Here is a 21,667-nt window from a genome sequence, read left to right as displayed (position 1 = left end):
AAAAAATGATTTTGGATATTTATCAAGAGAGTTTTGATAACTATAATGATTGATCCATAGAAATGAAAACACTGCCTTCCTATCACCACACTCAGTCAGTCTAGCATGACATCCTATCACCACACTCAGTCAGTCTAGCATGACATCCTATCACCACACTCAGTCAGTCTGGCATGCCATCCTATCACCACACTCAGTCAGTCTGGCATGACATCCTATCACCACACTCAGTCAGTCTAGCATGACATCCTATCACCACACTCAGTCAGTCTAGCATGACATCCTATCACCACACTCAGTCAGTCTAGCATGACATCCTATCACCACACTCAGTCAGTCTAGCATGACATCCTATCACCACACTCAGTCAGTCTAGCATGACATCCTATCACCACACTAAGTCAGTCTAGCATGACATCCTATTACCACACTCAGTCAGTCTAGCATGACATCCTATCACCACACTCAGTCAGTCTAGCATGACATCCTATCACCACACTCAGTCAGTCTAGCATGACATCCTATCACCACACTCAGTCAGTCTAGCATGACATCCTATCACCACACTCAGTCAGTCTAGCATGACATCCTATCACCACACTCAGTCAGTCTAGCATGACATCCTATCACCACTCAGTCAGTCTAGCATGACATCCTATCACCACTCAGTCAGTCTAGCATGACATCCTATCACCACACTCAGTCAGTCTAGAATGACATCCTATCACCACACTCAGTCAGTCTAGCATGACATCCTATCACCACACTCAGTCAGTCTAGCATGACATCCTATCACCACACTCAGTCAGTCTAGCATGACATCCTAACACCACACTCAGTCAGTCAAGCATGACATCCTATCACCACACTCAGTCAGTCTAGCGTGACAACTGTTATAACAACACCTCATGATCACTGCAGCAAAGTGACTTATTGTTTGATAAAATAATAAAATAAAAAGATTTTTCATTTAAAATAGAGATTGACAGAGCAAATGCAGGTTCTACAAGCATTTTTGATTTCTATGATATTAATTTTTGTATCTTAATCAGTTTAAGGATTGTGGATTTACTGAGGTTTTTTTTGTTTGTTTCAATAGGCATTAATCAGTACTGAGATAAATATAGCCTGACCAAACTTTAACAGCTGTAGCTGGCTCTCCCGTCCTTCCAATAAGCTATGGCATTTAGTGGGAACAATATCATATTGATATTCAGAAGCAGCCAATTGAGACATGATTGTATTGTGTACAGGCTGTTTGATAAGTCGTAGTGGTATCAAGTAGCCATGCCGATTGATCAGCCAGTGTGGCCTAACGCAAGCCCATTGTTTGACCTCAATAGCAAAGCATGTAAAACTCAGCTTAGCCAATAGTACCGGATATGGAGGGTTATTAAACTTTCAATAGGCCTGAGGGTTAGTGCAATTCAGGACAATTCCCTAGAGACACCCACCTACCTATTGACGAGACAAATGGTGCCACAAGTTCCTCGTAAAGCACAATTCTTTTGATCGATACGAAGGAGGGAAAACACTCTTGCGTTCATTATTCAAAAAGTATTCAACTGAACAAAAATACAAAAACAGAATAATTGTTAAAAAGAACAGTGTTTTATGCTGGTTTGGCTGGTTGATATGGGATATGAGATGGAGTTTGTGTCTTGACAGAATTTAGCAATTCATGTTATAAATACACATATGAAAATGATCGGGGAACATTAATATTGAATAGATAAGTTGGGTTTATTTTAATAAGAACATGATGGATAAGTTACATTCATTCTTTGTATTATTTTTCCATGTAATTACAATTAGAGGCATTGAACCAAATATAATATAATGTTAAGAATTCAAATAAATTAGCAATACATGGCAGCTGTATATGGGACATATGTCAAGTTTGTCATATATTTCAATAGAAAATAATCTGTAATATTTGGACTCTAGGATAATGTAATAGTTGTAAAGACAACATTTGGACTATAGGAACTGTAATATTTATAAAGACAACATTTGGACTATAGTAACTGTAATGTTTGTAAAGACAACATTTGGACTAATTAGTATACTGTAATATATGTAAAGACAACATTTGGACTCTAGGATAATGTAATATTTATAAAGACAACATTTGGACTATAGTAACTGTAATGTTTGTAAAGACAACATTTGGACTAATTAGTATACTGTAATATATGTAAAGACAACATTTGGACTCTAGGATAATGTAATATTTATAAAGACAACATTTGGACTATAGTAACTGTAATGTTTGTAAAGACAACATTTGGGCTAATTAGTATACTGTAATATATGTAAAGACAACATTTGGACTAATTAGTATACTGTAATATATGTAAAGACAACATTTGGACTAATTAGTATACTGTAATATATGTAAAGACAACATTTGGACTAATTAGTATACTGTAATATATGTAAAGACAACATTTGGGCTAATTAGTATACTGTAATATATGTAAAGACAACATTTGGACTAATTAGTATACTGTAATATATGTAAAGACAACATTTGGACTAATTAGTATACTGTAATATATGTAAAAAAAACATTTGGGCTAATTAGTATACTGTAATATATGTAAAGACAACATTTGGACTAATTAGTATACTGTAATATATGTAAAGACAACATTTGGGCTAATTAGTATACTGTTATATTTGCACATGTTGGTCAGTACTTGGTCTAAATATTTCTATTTGAATTTTATTGTAGTGTTCATTAAGACAAACCAACTGTCAGTTAAAAGAATTATTATGAAAGTGTCAATGCAGAAAATTCAAATGTCCCTTTGTGACTTATAACAAACAACAGGGGGAAGAACATTTGGTCTTTGCATGAAAAGCTATGCAGGAAACAATTTGCCATGAATTTTAATGACAAAGAGACACTGTTTGTCTTGCAACATTTTATAAGTTGCTGTAAAAGAAATCATAAGTGTAAATGAAATATTAAAAAGGAATAACATATATGACAAACCTGTTTGGTATGTCGAATCATATATGAAAATCAAATTGTATGTTGGTTTTTTATCCATGCTGCCTCACACATTACTTTACAAAAAGACAAAAAATACAAAGTTTTAATTGGGCCCTGTTTTTCAAGTCACAACCATCTTAGTGAGAAATGGCTGTAAAAATGTAAACTTTCACTGATAACCTTATAAGCTCCTCTTATAAACTATGTACTTCTTCTATACTGGATGAATATACACTGAAGCAAGTTTAATTGAGGATATAAAAACCAGTGTGCTGAAGTATCAATCACCCAATTGTTTGAGGAAAAAGCATGTTGATTAGGAAAACAATCCTCTTAATCTGGTTTTAAAATAACATGGTGCCTCAACTTCATATACAAAATGTTTACGGTTTATACTACAGATGACTGGGAGATCCCTTTTGAGAACATCACTGACCTTCAGTGGCTAGGAAGTGGTGCTCAGGGTGCAGTCTTTCTGGGAAAACTTAATGGCGAAGAAGTGGCAGTGAAGAAAGTACGTGATGTTAAAGAGACTGACATCAAAAACCTCCGTAAACTTAACCACCCGAACATCATCACGTTCAAGTAAGTAAGATTTCCACTCCAGAGTTAGAGTTATTTCCTATTGCAAAGTACTTCCTGTTTTTTTAGCTCACCTGTGTGCTTATGCCATACTGTGGCGTCCGTCGTCAGTCTTTCGTCCGTCGACAACTGACTTCTTCTTCATAACCACAGATTGGAATTTGACCAAATTTGGTCAGAAGCATCCCTATGGGATGGGGACTCACAATTGTACAAATGATGGGGCTGACCCCCCGGGGGGTCTTAGGGGCAGGGCCAAAAGGGGTCAATTTGGCTAAATTGATATCAACGACTTCTTCTCTGAAACTAAGCAATGGATATTACTCATATTTGACTGTTGGCATCCCTTTGGGATAAGGATTTAAAATTGTACAAATGGTGGTGCTGATCCCCCCGGGAGCTGAGGGGTGTGGCCAAAAGGAGTAAATTTGGCTAAATTGATATAAACAACTTCTTCTCTGAAACTAAGCTATGGATATCGCTCATATTTACCTGGTACATGTAGCACCCCCTTAGGGTAGGGATTTAAAATTGTACAAATGACAGGACTGACCCCTGGGGAGCTGAGGGGTGGGGCCAAAAGGGGTCAATTTCGCAGAGTTGATATAAACAACTTCTTCTCTGAAACTCAGCAATGGATATCTCTCATATTGAACTTGTAGCATCCCCATGGGGTAGGGATTCAAAATTGTATAAAAGAAGGAGCTGACCCCCCGGGAGGCAGAGCACAGGGTCAAAAGGGGTCAATTGGTTTAAACAAATTCTTTTATGAAACTAAGCAATGGATAACACTCACATTGTATGGTAGCATGGTTATAGGGTGGGGATTCAAAATTGTACAAATGTAGAGGTTGACCCCCTGGGGGGCTGAAGGGTGGGGCCATGCCTCATATAAAATGCTTATGATATATTGACATTGCAATACCAGCAACAAATATACTTAAGCATCATTCTTGTTTTATATGAAACCAGGTGAGCAATACAGGCCCTATGGGCCTCTTGTTTTATAGGGATGGTAAGAGTTTATAGCAATACAGAGAAAGTTTTGGACAGGTAGTGGAAAGATGTTGAGCTTGGGCAATAAAAATTCTCTGGGTTCTCTTTTTGTTTCCAAATCTATACAAAAGAAGGACCTGGATACAACTTGGTCTAGTGTCATACTTTCTTAATGCCTATGGTTTAAGACATCATGCAGATGTTTCCAAAATCCTTACTATAGAAATGTAACGAAGGCTTCTGATTGGCCATTATCGAGATATTGTCTGATTATATTAGCTGAAGATTGGTAAATAAGGGTTTTGAGGGATGAAGATTGGTAAATAAGGGTTTTGAGGGATGAAGATTGGTAAATAAGGGTTTTGAGGGATGAAGATTGGTAAATAAGGGTTTTGAGGGATGAAGATTGGTAAATAAGGGTTTTGAGGGTTTACGGTTCTAGTTCAAAGTATTTTTATTTAAGTTTAAAGCAAAAATGTTTTCAACTCTAATATTGATTGTGTTGTGTTTCTATTTTGCAGAGGTATATGCACTCAGGCACCATGTTACTGTATAATCATGGAGTATTGTCCCTATGGCCAACTTTACGAGATTCTCAGGGACGGAAAGGAGATACCACCACAGTTGGTCCTAGACTGGACCAAACAGATCGCCAGTGGCATGAACTATCTCCACAATCACAAAATTATACACAGGGACCTCAAATCACCAAAGTAAGTTTTTATAGATCATACACAGGGACCTCAAATCACCAAAGTAAGTTTATATAGATCATACACAGGGACCTCAAATCACCAACGTAAGTTTTTATAGATCATACACAGGGACTTCAAATCACCAAAGTAAGTTTTTATAGATCATACACAGGGACCTCAAATCACCAACGTAAGTTTTTATAGATCATACACAGGGACCTCAAATCACCAAAGTAAGTTTTTATAGATCATACACAGGGACCTCAAATCACCAACGTAAGTTTTTATAGATCATACACAGGGACCTCAAATCACCAACGTAAGTTTTTATAGATCATACACAGGGACCTCAAATCACCAAAGTAAGTTTTTATAGATCATACACAGGGACCTCAAATCACCAACGTAAGTTTTTATAGATCATACACAGGGACCTCAAATCACCAAAGTAAGTTTTTATAGATCATACACAGGGACCTCAAATCACCAACGTAAGTTTTTATAGATCATATACACAGGGACCTCAAATCACCAACGTAAGTTTTTATAGATCATACACAGGGACCTCAAATCACCAACGTAAGTTTTTATAGATCATACACAGGGACCTGAAATCACCAACGTAAGTTTTTATAGATCATACACAGGGACCTCAAATCACCAACGTAAGTTTTTATAGATCATACACAGGGACCTCAAATCAACCCAGTTGTCTTTGAAATTCAAAGGTTTTGCTGTTGTAGTGTTTCAATACTATGCTTTGAATTTCGAAGACAATTTATACACATTTTACACCTTTGAGTACACATGCTGCAATGGTCATTTGTTTGATGAAGGTGACAGTGTATATAATATACCTTACTAGTCATTGAAAGGTCATATATAAACATTTATTGGTGGTGTTATGAAAATCCTTCAATGAAATGCATACACAAGGACCTCGAGTCACTCAAATAAGTATAAAAATCATGCAATTGACCTCAAGTTACCAATGTAAAGGGAGTTAAAAAAGTGTGTTCCTCAAATTAATAATGTTGTCAAATAATAAAGGCATCAACTTTGTTTCTGGTAACATTTTTTATTCTATTAGGCATTGAATGAATGAAGGAAGACACATGTTCCCGAGGTATACCTCTCCACGCAAATCTTAAACGACTTCGTAATTGGTCCATTGATATTGGACACCAGTCTCTATCACGTCCATATCAAGAATACTCCAGAGATTTTCAATTAGATGTAAATCAGGAGAATTGCTGTGGCCAATCCTCTTTAGAAATAGGGTTTGGCACTGATCGTTTGTCAATAGTGGACACCACATTGTTTTGAAAGATCAACATTTTTTCACATTTCTTCAATAATGATACAGTAATATAACTCACATCAATTCCACTCTTCTTCAGGTCCTCGGAGCACTTTCTCGTCGATTTTCCTCCTTTGCATTTCATTTAAGCAATCTCCCGTTTTACCCTTCGTCCACTTTCGAATCACGTCCCCTTTTTAGTCCAATATTTTCCTCTCTCCTCTGTCTCCACTTCCTTACCCATCTTTCAGTTTTTCTCAGAAAATAGAGACAATGCCCAGGATGAACTTTTCGACAGGGTCGCTGGCATTTTGATATTGTTGTCTGCTTCTTCCATGCATACATGTCTCCATAGCAACCGAAGAGAGTCACGCTCAATTCCTTGTATACACGTCTATATAGCAACCGAAGAGAGTCATGCTCAAGTGAGGTAGTATAGTATACAGGATGGACACTACTTATTTAACTGTGACTAAAACTTTAGAGGTGATATGTGTCTTCACTCCCAAATTATAAGCAAATTCATTTGCGGAACATATAACTTTCTTAACACCCTAATCATTATCAAATCATACACAAAACTCAAGTCATCCTAGTAAGTCTTAAAAATTATACACAGGGACCCCATGTTACCAATGTAGACAGTAGGTATTGAATCATATACAGAACACAAGGTCCAGCCCCAGGCTTACATTTTTTGTAACATGGAGATGACATCAAGTGGGTGTGCTTTCTTAGCTGCCAGTCTGAGCTCTATTGGTTATATATAGTATATGTTTACAGTCATCCTGGGATTCTTAAAGTGTTTTACAAGTCTCCTGTGTACAATTGTCTTGTGCTGTTTCCTGTATAATCTGATTTCAACACTGAATCAATGTTTAGAAAGGGGGAGAGTTATTGATTTTTCTGTGGTCTGGTAAACTCTGGGTTTCATGTTATAAATTAGAATTATATTTTTCATTCGAATTTATTTGCAGTGTTTTGGTGGCAAAAAATGATGTGGTTAAAATCTCTGATTTTGGGACGAGTCGGACCTGGAACGAGAAGAGCACCAAAATGTCATTTGCAGGAACTGTAGCATGGATGGCTCCCGAGGTGATCCGAAATGAACCTTGCTCTGAGAAAGTAGATATCTGGTAGGTTTTAAAAACTCTGATGTCATAAATAAATGTTGTAAATATATGGAGAAGACCCCAATTGATTGATTTGATTAAAGGTATTGTGTTGGCCAATGAATATTGAATTTTATTGTGTTGTTCAAGCGATATGAATATACATGTTTATAATTCAATAACAGCTTAAAGAACATCTTAAAACTTTCTGAACTTTCTGAACATATATAAAAGTGCTCCACTAACAGATTTGTTGACCCAATACATGCAAAATCAGATTTGTAAACTGGAATTGTATGAAATTTTCATTCCCCAGAATCCCTATATAAATTTACTTGGCCATATAAGTATTTTATGCATAAAATACTCCCAACTGCTCCCTCCGAATAAAACATCCATGCCTCTGATTTGTAACAAAACAATACGGTCCTTGTAACACTTAACAATCCAAATTTCTAAAATGTTTTAGAATTTTAGACTTTAAGATTTTTTATCAAAAATCTGAAATATCAAATTTCAAAACTGTTATGAGTTTTTAGATTTTTAGGTTTTTGACCAAAATTCTAAAATTTCAAAACTGTTTTTCCAAAATATCAAATGTATTATCATTTTTTCTGCACTTTATTTAATTTAGAAATAATCTTTGTGCAGTGAGTCTCCTATCGAATAAATCTTACTTTTTAATTTTTTACTTACAAAGTTTTGTCTTTACTGACATTACAATTATCTTGCTTCAAGATAATTTGTTACTGGGCTATGAGAAATTTATTTGCAGAGACTCCATTCAAAGAAGTTAACAATTCTGTCTCCAATGGTTTATGATTTCTTCTTCAAGGTCATTTGGTGTTGTGCTGTGGGAACTCCTGTCTGCAGAGATTCCATACAAAGATGTTGACTCCTCAGCCATCATTTGGGGTGTAGGTAGTAATAGTTTACACCTGCCTGTCCCCACTACCTGTCCAGAGGGCTTCAAGTTACTGATGAGACAATGCTGGTAAGGTTAAAGGTCTAACCTGCCTGTTGATTTGACAACATATTTACAATAATAGTGTATTTTTGGGAATCAAAACAAGTGGCCTTTATAGACATGTTTTTGCTATGTACAGTTGGCCTTTATAAACAGGTTTATTTGTATAATTGTGTTACAGTGACATGAGAACCAGAACAAGAGGTTTTTATATATACAGGTGTTTGATTTGTACAGGTTTCACAAGTATACGTATATAAATGTGAAGTAGAAATCTTATCTGCTCAAAATCCAGATCATAAAGGTAACAAATTAAGAAAAAAGGATAGAAATAATCAATTTTTTTATACCCCGCAACAAATTTAGTGGGGATATGCTGGAATCGGGTTGTCTATCCGTGGTGTAGATGTGCATGCAGCTGTTTAAATTCAAAAACTTTGGTTGCCATGGTTACTGGTCACTATTCATAGGTTATTCTTGTCTGGACAACTCCTAAACTTGTGAACCGATTTTCACTAAATTTTACAGGAACATTTAGGAACATATATGCAGTTATGGGAATGTTAGGGAACATGTGCAGATGTGCATGCAGCTGTTTAAATTCCACTTTTTATACGCCCGACGAAAGACAGGATGTATTATGTTATCATGTTGGCGGGCGGGTGGGTGGGCACATATGGTGTCCGGACCATAACTCCAATACTACTCGACCCAGGCTCTCCATACTTGACACAAATATACATCTTGATGAGCCGGAGTGTCACGTACCAAAATCATGCCCCTTACCCCCGTATTTGCGGAGTTATTCCCCTTTGATGATTTTACTTGTCCGGACCATAACTCCAGTACTACTTGACCCAGGCTCTCCATACTTGACACAAATATACATATTGATGAGCCGGAGTGTCGCATACCAAAATCATGCCCCTTACCCCCTTATTTGTGGAGTTATTCCCCTTTGATGATTTTACTTCGGGCACATATGGTGTCCAGACCATATCTCCTGTACTACTGGACCCAGGCTCTCCTTACATGACACAAATATACATATTGATGAGCCGGAGTGTCGCATACCAAAATCATGCCCCTTACCCCCGTATTTGCAGAGTTATTCCTGTTTGATGATTTTACTTGTCCGGACCATAACTCCAATACTACCCGACCCAAGCTCTCCATACTTGACACAAATATACATCTTGATGAGACTACACACCATTATGTGTATCAATATCTCCTTCCAACTTTCCAACAATGATACTTCATTTTAAAGCATTACAACCTGTGAAACTACCCCCTTCCAAGTGTCAAATATTGCGGCGGGCGTATGTTGTGGCCCTCCAACGGGCCCTTGTTTTACCATGGTAACTGGTCACTATAAACAAGTTTTTATTGTCCAGACAACTCTTCCAAAACCTGTTGACTTATTTCAACAAAAACTATGACTAAATTCTCTTTATTATGAACAACACTAGGGACATGCACAGGTTATCTTAGTTAGCCTCTAAAAAACAGTTCCAGTTGTCCAATTGACTCATGCGGATTGTGGGGTATTAGTCAGCCATCCTGGCGACAGTTCTAGTTATATATGCTACGAAAACAAAACAGATCCATATTACATGTTTTTCTTACAGGAGTGCCAAAACCAGGAATCGACCATCATTCCGTCAGGTTCTCATGCATCTGGAGATTGCATCTCCTGAACTACTGAGTTATTCCCATGATGACTTCAAGATGTCACAGGTAGGTGGATATATATAAAGCTGAGAAAACATCAATGTAGATACATGAAATTTCATTGTTTTGAGGTGCTGTGGTTCACAGTTACCTATAGTAGTCCGTAAAACTTATTCTGAACTCCTCCAGAAATCTACTGTATAAATATATTTCTGCGACAATACCCAATAAATTAAGGTTGGAACCAAACAATTTCTTCACAAAAAACATAATCACTATTACTAACGCTATCTCTCTCCATGAATGCATTTGTTTTTAATTTGATGATGTTATTCATGCTTTTGTATGGTTGAATACGTCTGTTTCAGATAAATAAATTATAGAAAAAACTTAAACATCAATGACCTGTTCTATCATTGAGTATTTCGAATTATTTCTGTACAAATTACTTGTACATGTAATATGCTTGCTGCCTTAAGTTTGTGCAAGGAGAGGTAACTCCTACAGTCCGACAATGAGATATCATTATGAACTATACTTCACTATTTCCTGTGACCATCAAGTGAATGACCTTCACTTTATGTATTTTTTTTTAAAGTCCGGCATGAAAGTGCAGGTGCCTATAGTAATCAGCTTGTTGTCTGTCTGTCTGCCAATCAGTCTGTCTGTCGGCACTTTTATTTCCGTGCAATAACTTGACTTTCCTTGGGCTGATCGAACTCAAACTTCATACAGTGCTTTCTTACTGAAAGTGATTGCTAGGGATTGCTTTTTTGAAGGTGAAATGTCAAAATCACTTGCTAAATATAGAAAATCAGTTTTTATGCAATAAATTGAGTTTGCTTTAGCCAATCAAACTGATACTTCATACAATGCTTAATTTTTCCTAAAGAAGTTGCTTGCAATTGCTTTACCACTTTGAAGGTTATTAGTCAAAGTCACATTTTCTTTAGATTGAAATCAAGTGTTCACATGCATTAGCTCCATATTTTACTGTCAAAATGTATTAGTTATAATGTGTTTTGTTGGCTTTTATGGCAGTATGTTCTTAAGGTTTGCCAATCTCTAAGTCTGCATGATCGCTTAAATGTTTTTGGTGCTGTTGTTCCTTGAAACTAAAACCTGCATGGTGTTACACTGATGTGTAGGTGTGCAATAGGGGGTTAAAAAAACCTAAGGTCAAGGTTATCAAAAAGACTACCCAAAATATATTGTCAAAAATCATTATCTAACACCCTATACAGAAGTTCAAACTTTCTGCAATTTGATGTGATAATGCACTTGGAAATGCTGATGCACATTACAGGGTTTCAAAAACTTCCTTACGGTCAAGATCAAGGTTGCTGTTATTAAAAATATAACTAGGAATATACTTTGAAGTACATCATATAAGGCCCTTGCAGAAGGCAAAATGTTGTGAGATATCACATATATGATGATAATCTGTGATATACAGATGTGCAATAGGAATTTAAAAAGTTGCTAATGTTAAGGTCAAGGTCAAAGTGTAATTTGTATATGAAGTGTATAAGTAGTAATTCTATTTCAGTATATCACTCAGGTTAAGTTCAGGTATAAAAACAGACACAATGCGAGGCCCTCACTGACATGTCAGTAATCTATAGATATACATAATCACTAGGTTTGTGAAAGGCGAATGCATTATAAATATATCTACAAGCTTCACCAGCTGATCACCGCACATGGATGTTTTTGTCTGTAAATTTGGGCAATGCCCCATTTGTACATTGTATTTTTTTTTTGTATTTCACAGGCATCCTGGAAAGAAGAGATTGCTCAGCAACTCCAATTGATTCGTTGTGAGGGGTCTCACATGCCCCACCTTGAGGAGGAACTGGTCAAGCGAAGGAGGGAGGAGCTACGGTCAGTGTCACAAAATGTTTGGTCCATATACTGTATATTGTTATACTCTTCATAGTCTTTGTATATTTGTTATAATTATTATGAAAAATGTATTTAGGCTGCCAAATGGGAATTAAGCAAGATTTTGATTTTTTGTGAATGGGATGATAATTCCCATCATGAAGAGGAGCTTTTTTAACTGTTCATAATATGTATATCTTACTTTCTTGAGAACAGTTTTAGGACCAACAATCAAAACTGCCAAAATCTTCTAGAATTAAGCTTTAATGTATTTATTCTGCTGTCATCCACAGACAGCTGTTCTGTTACATGAATTTAAAACTGAAGATTGCCTTACAGACATGCCCAGGATGTACGAGAACACTACGAGAGGAAGCTGGAGAGGGCTAACAATCTGTACATGGAACTCACAGCCTGTATGCTGCAACTTGAAAAACGAGAAAGGGAACTCATCAAGTAAGTTTGATTAGAAGATAATGACATTCTACCTACTTAATATGACATCGAGACCAAGAAGATAATGACATTCTACCTACTTAATATGACATCGAGACCAAGAAGATAATCACATTCTACCTACTTAATATGACATCGAGACCAAAAAGATAATCACATTCTACCTACTTAATATGACATCGAGACCAAGAAGATAATCACATTCTACCTACTTAATATGACATCGAGACCAAGAAGATAATCACATTCTACCTACTTAATATGACATCGAGGTGTATAACCATCATCTTAACCAGCATCTAAATCATCTCAATGTCTGATTTTAAGGTCATATGCAGTGTTTGATTCCAGGTCATTTCAGTGTTTGTCTTGAAAGTTATGTGTAAGTGACTTCAAGGTCATCTCTTTTGTTTGTCTTCATGGTTGATGCATTGTTTGATTCCAAGGTCAATCAATGTTGATCACACAATGTGGCTGTTGTATTATTGTTTTATTGAGAACTTTAAGTCACTATTTTCTGGTAAATCTCAAATGTTGTACTCTTTTACCTGTAAAGTTTATGGACTTTTAATAGTATAATGATAAACAATATTGCAAATATCAAGTGTTGATCCTAAAAATGGCAAAGTACATTGCATTTGGCATTTTACCACATATACACCACTAATTCAACTTCTTCTGTTACAGGCGTGAACAACAACTGGCTATGTACACCAAGAAAAGGAAGAGTATTGTTCGTCCAGTGATCCGTGCCCAGGAGCGGATAGAGAGACTCAGCAAGAAGCGCATGTACAAGTCTGGTTCAGAGGTCACAAGGTAAGTTATCGGTAAATAAAAGCCGAGATGGAATGCAAATTTTAAAATAGGGTTCTGCAGACTGGCCTTATAAAGGGTAATTTCGAATGTTTATCTAATTCTTGAATTTAGTGCTGGTCAATATGTCATGCAATTATCAACATTTGTTTACCATTAAAATCTGTTGACATATTTCTGAGCATCATTAAGTACTTCATCATTTTTGTAAGGTCTTATATGGTATAACACAATATATATTATTATATGGTACAACACAATATATATTATTATATGGTATAACACAATATATATTATTATATCGTATTACACAATATATATTATTATATGGTATAACACAATATATAATATTATGTGGTATAACACAATATATATTATTATATGGTACAACACAATATATATTATTATATGGTATTACACAATATATATTATTATATGGTATAACACAATATATATTATTATATGGTATTACACAATATATATTATTATATGGTATAACACGATATATATTATTATATGGTATTACACAATATATATTATTATATGGTATTACACAATATATATTATTATATGGTATTACACAATATATATTATTATATGGTATAACACAATATATATTATTATATGGTATTACACAATATATATTATTATATGGTATAACACAATATATATTATTATATGGTATAACACAATATATATTATTATATGGTATAACACAATATATATTATTATATGGTATTACACAATACATATTATTATATGGTATAACACAATATATATTATTATATGGTATTACACAATATATATTATTATATGGTATAACACAATATATATCATTATATGGTATAACACAATATGTATCATTATATGGTATAACACAATATATATTATTATATGGTATAACACAATATATATTATTATATGGTATTACACAATATATATTATTACATGGTATAACACAATATATATTATTACATGGTATTACACAATATATATTATTATATGGTATAACACAATATATATTATTATATGGTATTACACAATATATATTATTATATGGTATAACACAATATATATTATTATATAGTATTACACAATATATATTATTATATGGTATTACACAATATATATTATTATATGGTATAACACAATATATATTATTATATGGTATAACACGATATATATTATTATATGGTATAACACGATATATATTATTATATGGTATAACACGATATATATTATTATATGGTATAACACAATATGTATTATTATATGGTATAACACGATATTTTATTATATGGTATTACACAATATATATTATTATATGGTATAACACAATATATATTATTATATGGTATAACACAATATATATTATTATATGGTATAACACGATATATATTATTATATGGTATTACACAATATATATTATTATATGGCACTGATTCTTTCTAATATAGAGCACATACTGTGCCTTCATCAATATACAATTATTGATTTGGCTTAGGTTAATACTATACAATTATTGCCTTTTGTTGAGGTGTACACGAGACTATACAGACCTGGTGAAGAGTTTGTTCATCGAGTTTGCAGGCCGAGGTGTACACCAAACACAAAAAATTGTTTGTTTCCAGCATTCTGACTGGCTGTTGCCTGATTGGAGGCAAAAATTGCCGACCTGTTCATGCTAATTTTCACACGAACAGGTCCGCAATACTTGGGGAATTTCCCAGCTGAGTTATATTTAGCACAAACAGGTCTACTCACTGATAGTCCTTGTGAGGAGAATAAGAAATCAACCAATGAAAACTAAGTAAACATTCCAGCCATATTACCAAAGAAATTGATGTTCACCTTTTAACAGTAATATTCCCCGAGGTCGGAGGCCTTTCCTTAACAACATTAGTAACTGTTTTGTTATATGAAGCAATTTCTATCATACCATTATTTGCTAAGTTCAGAATATAACAAAGCCTTTAAATAAAAAATGTCATACCTGGTATTCATTTTAAACGAACAAGCCTAGTAAAACAAAAACAACATGAATATTGTAGAGTTATAATGTTCTTGCATTGAATTGAAAACAAATTGAAACTTTCCATTTACCATGAGTTCTCAAATGACTTCTGTACAATAGTGATTCACATTCCTTAGCTTCATCAAAAAGGCAACAGCATCTGAATTTTCAAAGTTAATGTCATGTCCTTTTTGTCGAAACCTGTTAAGTCATATAAGAATTGTGATTTGTTATTATTGTAGCCCCGACAACCCTAACATGGACAGCAGTATGACGACAAGCTCTGAGGTAGTTCTTCCATCGCCAACTAAGCAGAGGATGAGGAAAAGTCGGCATCGTCGTACAAACAGTAAAGGATCTTTGAGTAACATAATGGGAAGCCCAGCCAAGAGTCCCATTAGAGATGTACTAAACGATGAACTCCAGGGGAAGTCCGTTGCCCTGCGACGCCTTGAGCATGCTCCTCTGGCCTCATCGCGATTTCCTTATCAAGGGCCAGGCATGGCAATACCAGAGCAAGCTATCCTACGGAGTCATGAAAATAAGCCAACAGAAAATGTGAGAAATGAGAAGAATTTGAATGATGTTTGTTTTGGTTGTGATGGAGAATGTACAGACAATTCATGCCCTAGCAGTAAGCGGTCTAGCCGAGCCAGTGCAGACGTAGAAAGTAATTTGGGGGACTCCATTGGGGGCTCCCCATGTCGGAGCCCCTCCCAAGCCCTCTACGATTTAGTGGAGAACCAAAACAATGAAATCAAAACAACTACCAGAGAGAAAGACTCTAATGAAAATTTAAATTGTCCTATAGACTCTACTAATTTAACCACGAACACTTCAATTGAGTGCACATGTACATGTACAACAAGCACTGCTATACCTGTGATAGATGCTAATTCCATTACTAACCAGACTGTGACTCGCACAACAAGTGAACCACAGCTATCGCCAAAACGGCCACATATCGCACAACGGATGAGCAGTTTAGATTCCAGTGATTCTATAAACATTCCCCGACATCGGCATGAGCACCGCCCAAACCGACCGAGAAAGGTAGGCATACATATATAATGGTTTCTTTAAATGTTGAATTCTTACTGGTGGACTTGCTTTGGTACATTTCCCTTGATGAAATTAGAATGACATGTTTTATATATCAATCTCTACATTTTGGTTGTTTTTACCAGATTTGTTTGCTGCAGTCATGTTACTAATACCAAATACTTTGCATGTGATGTTTCAATTTATATTCAGTTTAGAGCAAAAGTGACAGTGAAGTAATATATGATCAGAGGAAAGTGTAACAGTTTAATAAAAAATTCAAGTGTAATTCCTTTTTGGTATTGATGAAAAACGATAATCCATGTATGATTCTACAAAGTTTTGGTTTGTAATCTATGGAAGTAAGGGAAGTAACTCCTGTACATTCTCATGTAAAAGAATAAAGTGTATTCTTTTCAATTCTTTTCTTCAGAATTCTGATGACTCCTGGTCTTCAGAGGAAGGTGAAGTAAGCGAGGACGACAAAAGGAGATCTCGCAACAGGCGGTCATACTGTTCTACGATCAGTTCAGAGGGAATCCTATCAGAGGAGGAGAATACGAGTGAACACTCTGCTCAGGATACTCCAGACGGACTTCTGTCCACCAACAGCTCTGAGAATCTCCAGATGGAGCTGGCTAACTGTGCTGTGATATCTGACGGACTCTCTGACAAGGAACTTACAGTCAGGAAGATACGCAACCAGGTGTCTGCTTCTCCAGACCGTGTATTTGAGGTAAATACCAAAAAGGGATTTTCTTTGTGTGACCTTAAGTTCAACCATTATACAGGGGTCAAGAAGACAAGAATAAATCTGAGCAAGAAAACATTGCAGAAAATTTTGCAGATTAACTTGATCTCCATAACACCTTATGCAGTATTAGATATTAATGTATAGTTATTTAGAAGGTATTTATATCAGAAGTTCCCACTTTGAATTTAGTACCTATCAGATCAGTTTTTATGTAACTGTAAGTTGTATGATTGGATTCGAAAGAAACATGTGAAAAGATGCTTGTATATTTGTACATTGAAGAAAAGGCAACAGATTTGATGGTGTATCAATGCTAGTCTTCCCTAAATAACAGAGTATAGTGTTAATGTCTGAACCCACTTTTAAGCATTTTATTTATAAATACTTTCTCTCTTCTCTAATCTCCAGGCATTTTTGTTTCAGCATCCTGATACAAGTTCTGATTCTGATGAATGTTCCGACATCACTGTCTCAACTACCGTACACAGGACACGATCACTTGAAACCAGCGGATGGTGATATGTGAAACCAAGTTATAGTGACATGTGAAACCAGTGGAGGTGATATGTGAAAGAAATTCACATGTAAGGGGAGACAACTATTTATGATTCCATCATTATATAGAGAAAATAAAATCTATGAACTTTTCCTTGATAGACAAAAACAGTTTCCATCAAGTTTCCTTAGGTGACATGGATTTACATGACTTTATCCCTTTTTAATGGATACTGAGTTACATCATGGCTTTTAAAGACAGTTGACTCTGCAGTGAAAGCCTGTATTAAATTATTATGTGAACTGACAAATTCAAAGGGAGACAACTGAGGTGACTTTATGTTGTTAATGATGTGTAACTCCTTTTAGTTCAAGAGGAGGAAAGGTTCTGTAATGAATGAACAGGTTACTAATGACAATCTCCCAAAAACTAAATTTAGAGAGATAACTGTTGAGTATTGTGATACTAGAATATTTGATTTAATGTACAACAGATTATTTATAACCATTCTGCCCCTCCCAAATATCTTCATTAGACTTGTCCAGTTGTTAGATATCAAACAGCCCATGTTGGAATCTCAGGGATGGCAGGGTGATTGTACATTCTTTGATAGGTCAGATGTTACAAAATAATGAACAGGGCAATGTAATTTGAAATAAACATTTTTATCTAGAATATTTGTCCCGTAATGTTCAGATCATTAAAGTCACACCAACATTTCCTCATCATATTATCAGTAAGAATATATTTCTTTTAATAAGTTTATTTTATTTTTCCACAAAAACATCGTTTCTGCTTGAATGTATATGTTGATTTATTGTGCGGTTAACATTTTTTCTTGATCTGCATACAGACTACAATAAACTTTGGCCCATACAATACCAGGACAGATCCATTATATATAAATGGGTTAAGATACAATACCAGGACAGATCCATTATATAAATGGGTTAAGATACAATACCAGGACAGATCCATTATATAAATGGGTTAAGATACAATACCAGGACAGATCCGTTATATAAATGGGTTAAGATAAAATACCAGGACAGATCCATTATATATAAATGGGTTAAGATCGATGAATTGTCCTGTTTTAGTGGCATGGTCAACTTGGTTTTCCTTTATTGAATATCAGCAGTGTTATCAAATCACTTTGGCGCCAAAAGACTTTACTTTGTATAAATTGTATGACTATAGGAAAAAGATCGAATAACCTTTGCCATATGGCAGAGTCTATTCCATCATTCATTTTTGTCTTGCCTTTGAAAAGATCACATAGTGGAATTTATGGTCCAGTGACTCACATAGTGGAATTTATGGTCCAGTGACTCTGGAGATTAAGGATGCTGGAAATCTGGAATTTTTAGCTCACTGTTGTTTTGACATCACAACACACCCTACAGCTTACATGAATTTAACAATTTGGCTGTATTTTTGGGTTAAAAACCTTCGATTTTGAAAAATTTATACGAAATCATTATTCTTTTTCCTATTGCTTAATAAATTAGTTTATAGCCAAATTGGAATTAATTATATCACATAGCAGATGTATTTCCCTCTCACTTTTCAGAAAGAGTGATTTTTGGGACAAAAATGACATATTTCAGTGAATTTTGAGAATTAGCATTTTACAATATTTAATATTTGTTTTGCAGTGCATCAGTATTTACACTTGTCTATAATGTATTCAGAGTTAATTCTCCCATACTATAATGTATACAGAGTTCTCCCATACTATTATGTGGAGGTTTTTGGGTTGTTTTTGGATAAAGATACTGAAATTTTATTGAGTTTACAATATGTTTATTGACACAGCAGGACAGATGAGACATACAATTATGTTGTAATTCTTGTTGATCTAACATTTTACTGTGCCTCCAAATATTGTATACAGTATTCAAACTGGTTGATAAAATTTTAAATATACATGTACTGCTGGTAATTTTGCATACTGAAAGGCAACTTTTATGGAGTTGTATGCTCTTAATAAGTATCTTAAACTTAGAAATGTGTATAAAAGCATTGAATCAGATCCCTTTCCATGCTACCAAAAACCTTGTCACATGCTAAGCTAATTAGTAAGTATGACCCTGTTTTGACACAACCTAACTGGTAGAAAGATGTCAGGTTTGGTCAACTAATCAAAATACTGTAGTCCAAAATATCAACCTCAGCATACAAGCCATTAGGTAAGTGATATCTGATTATTGTACATTAATTGGTTGTTAACATACTCTCAATTAGTCCAATATTACCATTTATGTGTCTTTTAGTTTATGTTCTAAAAATGTATTGTTTGCATTGTAACATCATTTTGTTCTTTGTAGCTTTGGAAGATTTAATATTTTTCTAAATGGCCTTATTTTGAGATATAGGAAAATTTTATAATTTGATGATTTTAATTTTGTTACAACTTTCATAGTTTTTCAACATATCCTTATATCTATAAAAGGTTGGCAATTTTTTTTAAATGTTTCAATATGTTAAGTCTAATACCATGCCCCTTATGTATTGAAAGAGTTTTGAAAATAATTATTCTGAAGCAATTGAAATATTAGCTTCATGTTTATGTCCACTCCTAATAGCAACTCCTCATTGATGTATAGCTATTTTTGGTGATAATGTTTTATTTGATCTCATGCTTATTTTTTCATAATTTTTTTTTCAGTATATTTTGTTTTTTGTTTTTTGGTTTGATTTATTATATAGTTATTTCACATATTCAAACTGATGATATCTTAATTGACAATAATGTCACAGTGTTGTACCAGTTACGTCCTCATCAATGTATCCTTCCTGTGAGTAGGATTAATTCTGATGGGATTATTTGTCCTTTGTTTTTGGTGCAATTAGAATTGTTATTCAATTAAAAAATAAATCAGTTTCTTTATCAATAGATATGTTTTTTCTTTTTTTTCTTTAAAAATATTAAACCATTTCTAAATGTAGTATGCATATTTGAACAATTTGAACAAATTTTTATCAATATGATCTGTGTACAAAACAGACCCATAAGGCCAGTGTCAAATTATATTTTGTGTGTCAGAAAGGAATGAAATAGTACCACTTACTGTTTTACAAGAAACTTTTAAACAGACATTTTGAATACAGTGTTATGCTAAGTTCACAAAATTTGACATTTCCGTCAGATGTTGGAGTTACTTTTAAACATATAACTCAAATTTATGGCTTATAACTTACTACAATTGCCAACAGTTGTAGAAGAAACACAATCAAAACTACGTACTTGATAGAGAGGTCAAGGCTGGAGTATTGTATTTTTAGGTACCTACAGGTATCTCTATATGTACTCAAGCTTTCACACAATCCACTTCAAAATTTAATGAAAATAATTGAATAAAATTAATACAATCACCAGAATATACTTTTTCAAGAAGAATGATATTAACTTTTATAATAAGTAATACCTGTTTCCTCAGTTATGAAACAAAAGTTTCACATAAAAATCACAGTTTTAATCCTGTGGAAACCTGGAAATTAATGAAGCAAACTGTTTACAAGTTTGCTTGTGCCATCAGCCGTGTAAGTGTATAGTGTGTCGAAGACTGGCAGTTTATCTGGTTTTGTTGTGTATAAAGTGTTACTGTTACATGTATATTGTTTGTGTAATGGAAGGCAGCAGCTGTAGGAAGGGTGTGATATTACCACTGTATAAACTGACACACTGTATATTGACACCCTGTGTAGACGGACTACTATATTGTCCAATAATAAAATTGTTTTAGTTTATATGTCTGTTAAGTTTTCTGGCTTTTCTCTACACTGCGATACATGTAAATTATATGAAGCAATGTTTGCTTTGTATATCTTATAACCTACCACTAGCAATAGAACTAAATAAATTAAATTGATTAATAT

General features: G+C 34.4%; 1 protein-coding gene across 3 annotated transcripts in view; it reads left to right on the top strand.

Moving 5' to 3' along the window:
* LOC117317384 (mitogen-activated protein kinase kinase kinase 13-A-like) overlaps positions 1 to 20,684 on the top strand; it is a 187,298-nt gene extending 166,614 nt beyond the window's left edge. For all 3 annotated transcript variants that reach the window (XM_033872189.1, XM_033872190.1, XM_033872191.1), the window contains 11 exons: positions 3,403 to 3,586; positions 5,101 to 5,292; positions 7,552 to 7,710; positions 8,522 to 8,680; positions 10,285 to 10,393; positions 12,102 to 12,211; positions 12,551 to 12,667; positions 13,355 to 13,483; positions 15,737 to 16,547; positions 16,969 to 17,271; positions 17,713 to 20,684. In XM_033872189.1, coding sequence (XP_033728080.1) covers positions 3,403 to 3,586; positions 5,101 to 5,292; positions 7,552 to 7,710; positions 8,522 to 8,680; positions 10,285 to 10,393; positions 12,102 to 12,211; positions 12,551 to 12,667; positions 13,355 to 13,483; positions 15,737 to 16,547; positions 16,969 to 17,271; positions 17,713 to 17,808 — 2,369 coding nt within the window. In that variant the 3' untranslated portion in view covers positions 17,809 to 20,684. The remainder of the gene's footprint in view (positions 1 to 3,402; positions 3,587 to 5,100; positions 5,293 to 7,551; positions 7,711 to 8,521; positions 8,681 to 10,284; positions 10,394 to 12,101; positions 12,212 to 12,550; positions 12,668 to 13,354; positions 13,484 to 15,736; positions 16,548 to 16,968; positions 17,272 to 17,712) is intronic.
* The last annotated feature ends 983 nt before the right edge of the window (positions 20,685 to 21,667 follow it).

This window comes from Pecten maximus, chromosome 19 (genome assembly GCF_902652985.1).
Source record: "Pecten maximus chromosome 19, xPecMax1.1, whole genome shotgun sequence".
Classification (NCBI taxonomy): Eukaryota; Metazoa; Mollusca; class Bivalvia; order Pectinida; family Pectinidae; genus Pecten; species Pecten maximus.
The sequence above is the reverse complement of the archived record's forward strand: the minus strand, read 5'-3'. Positions and strand labels throughout refer to the sequence as shown.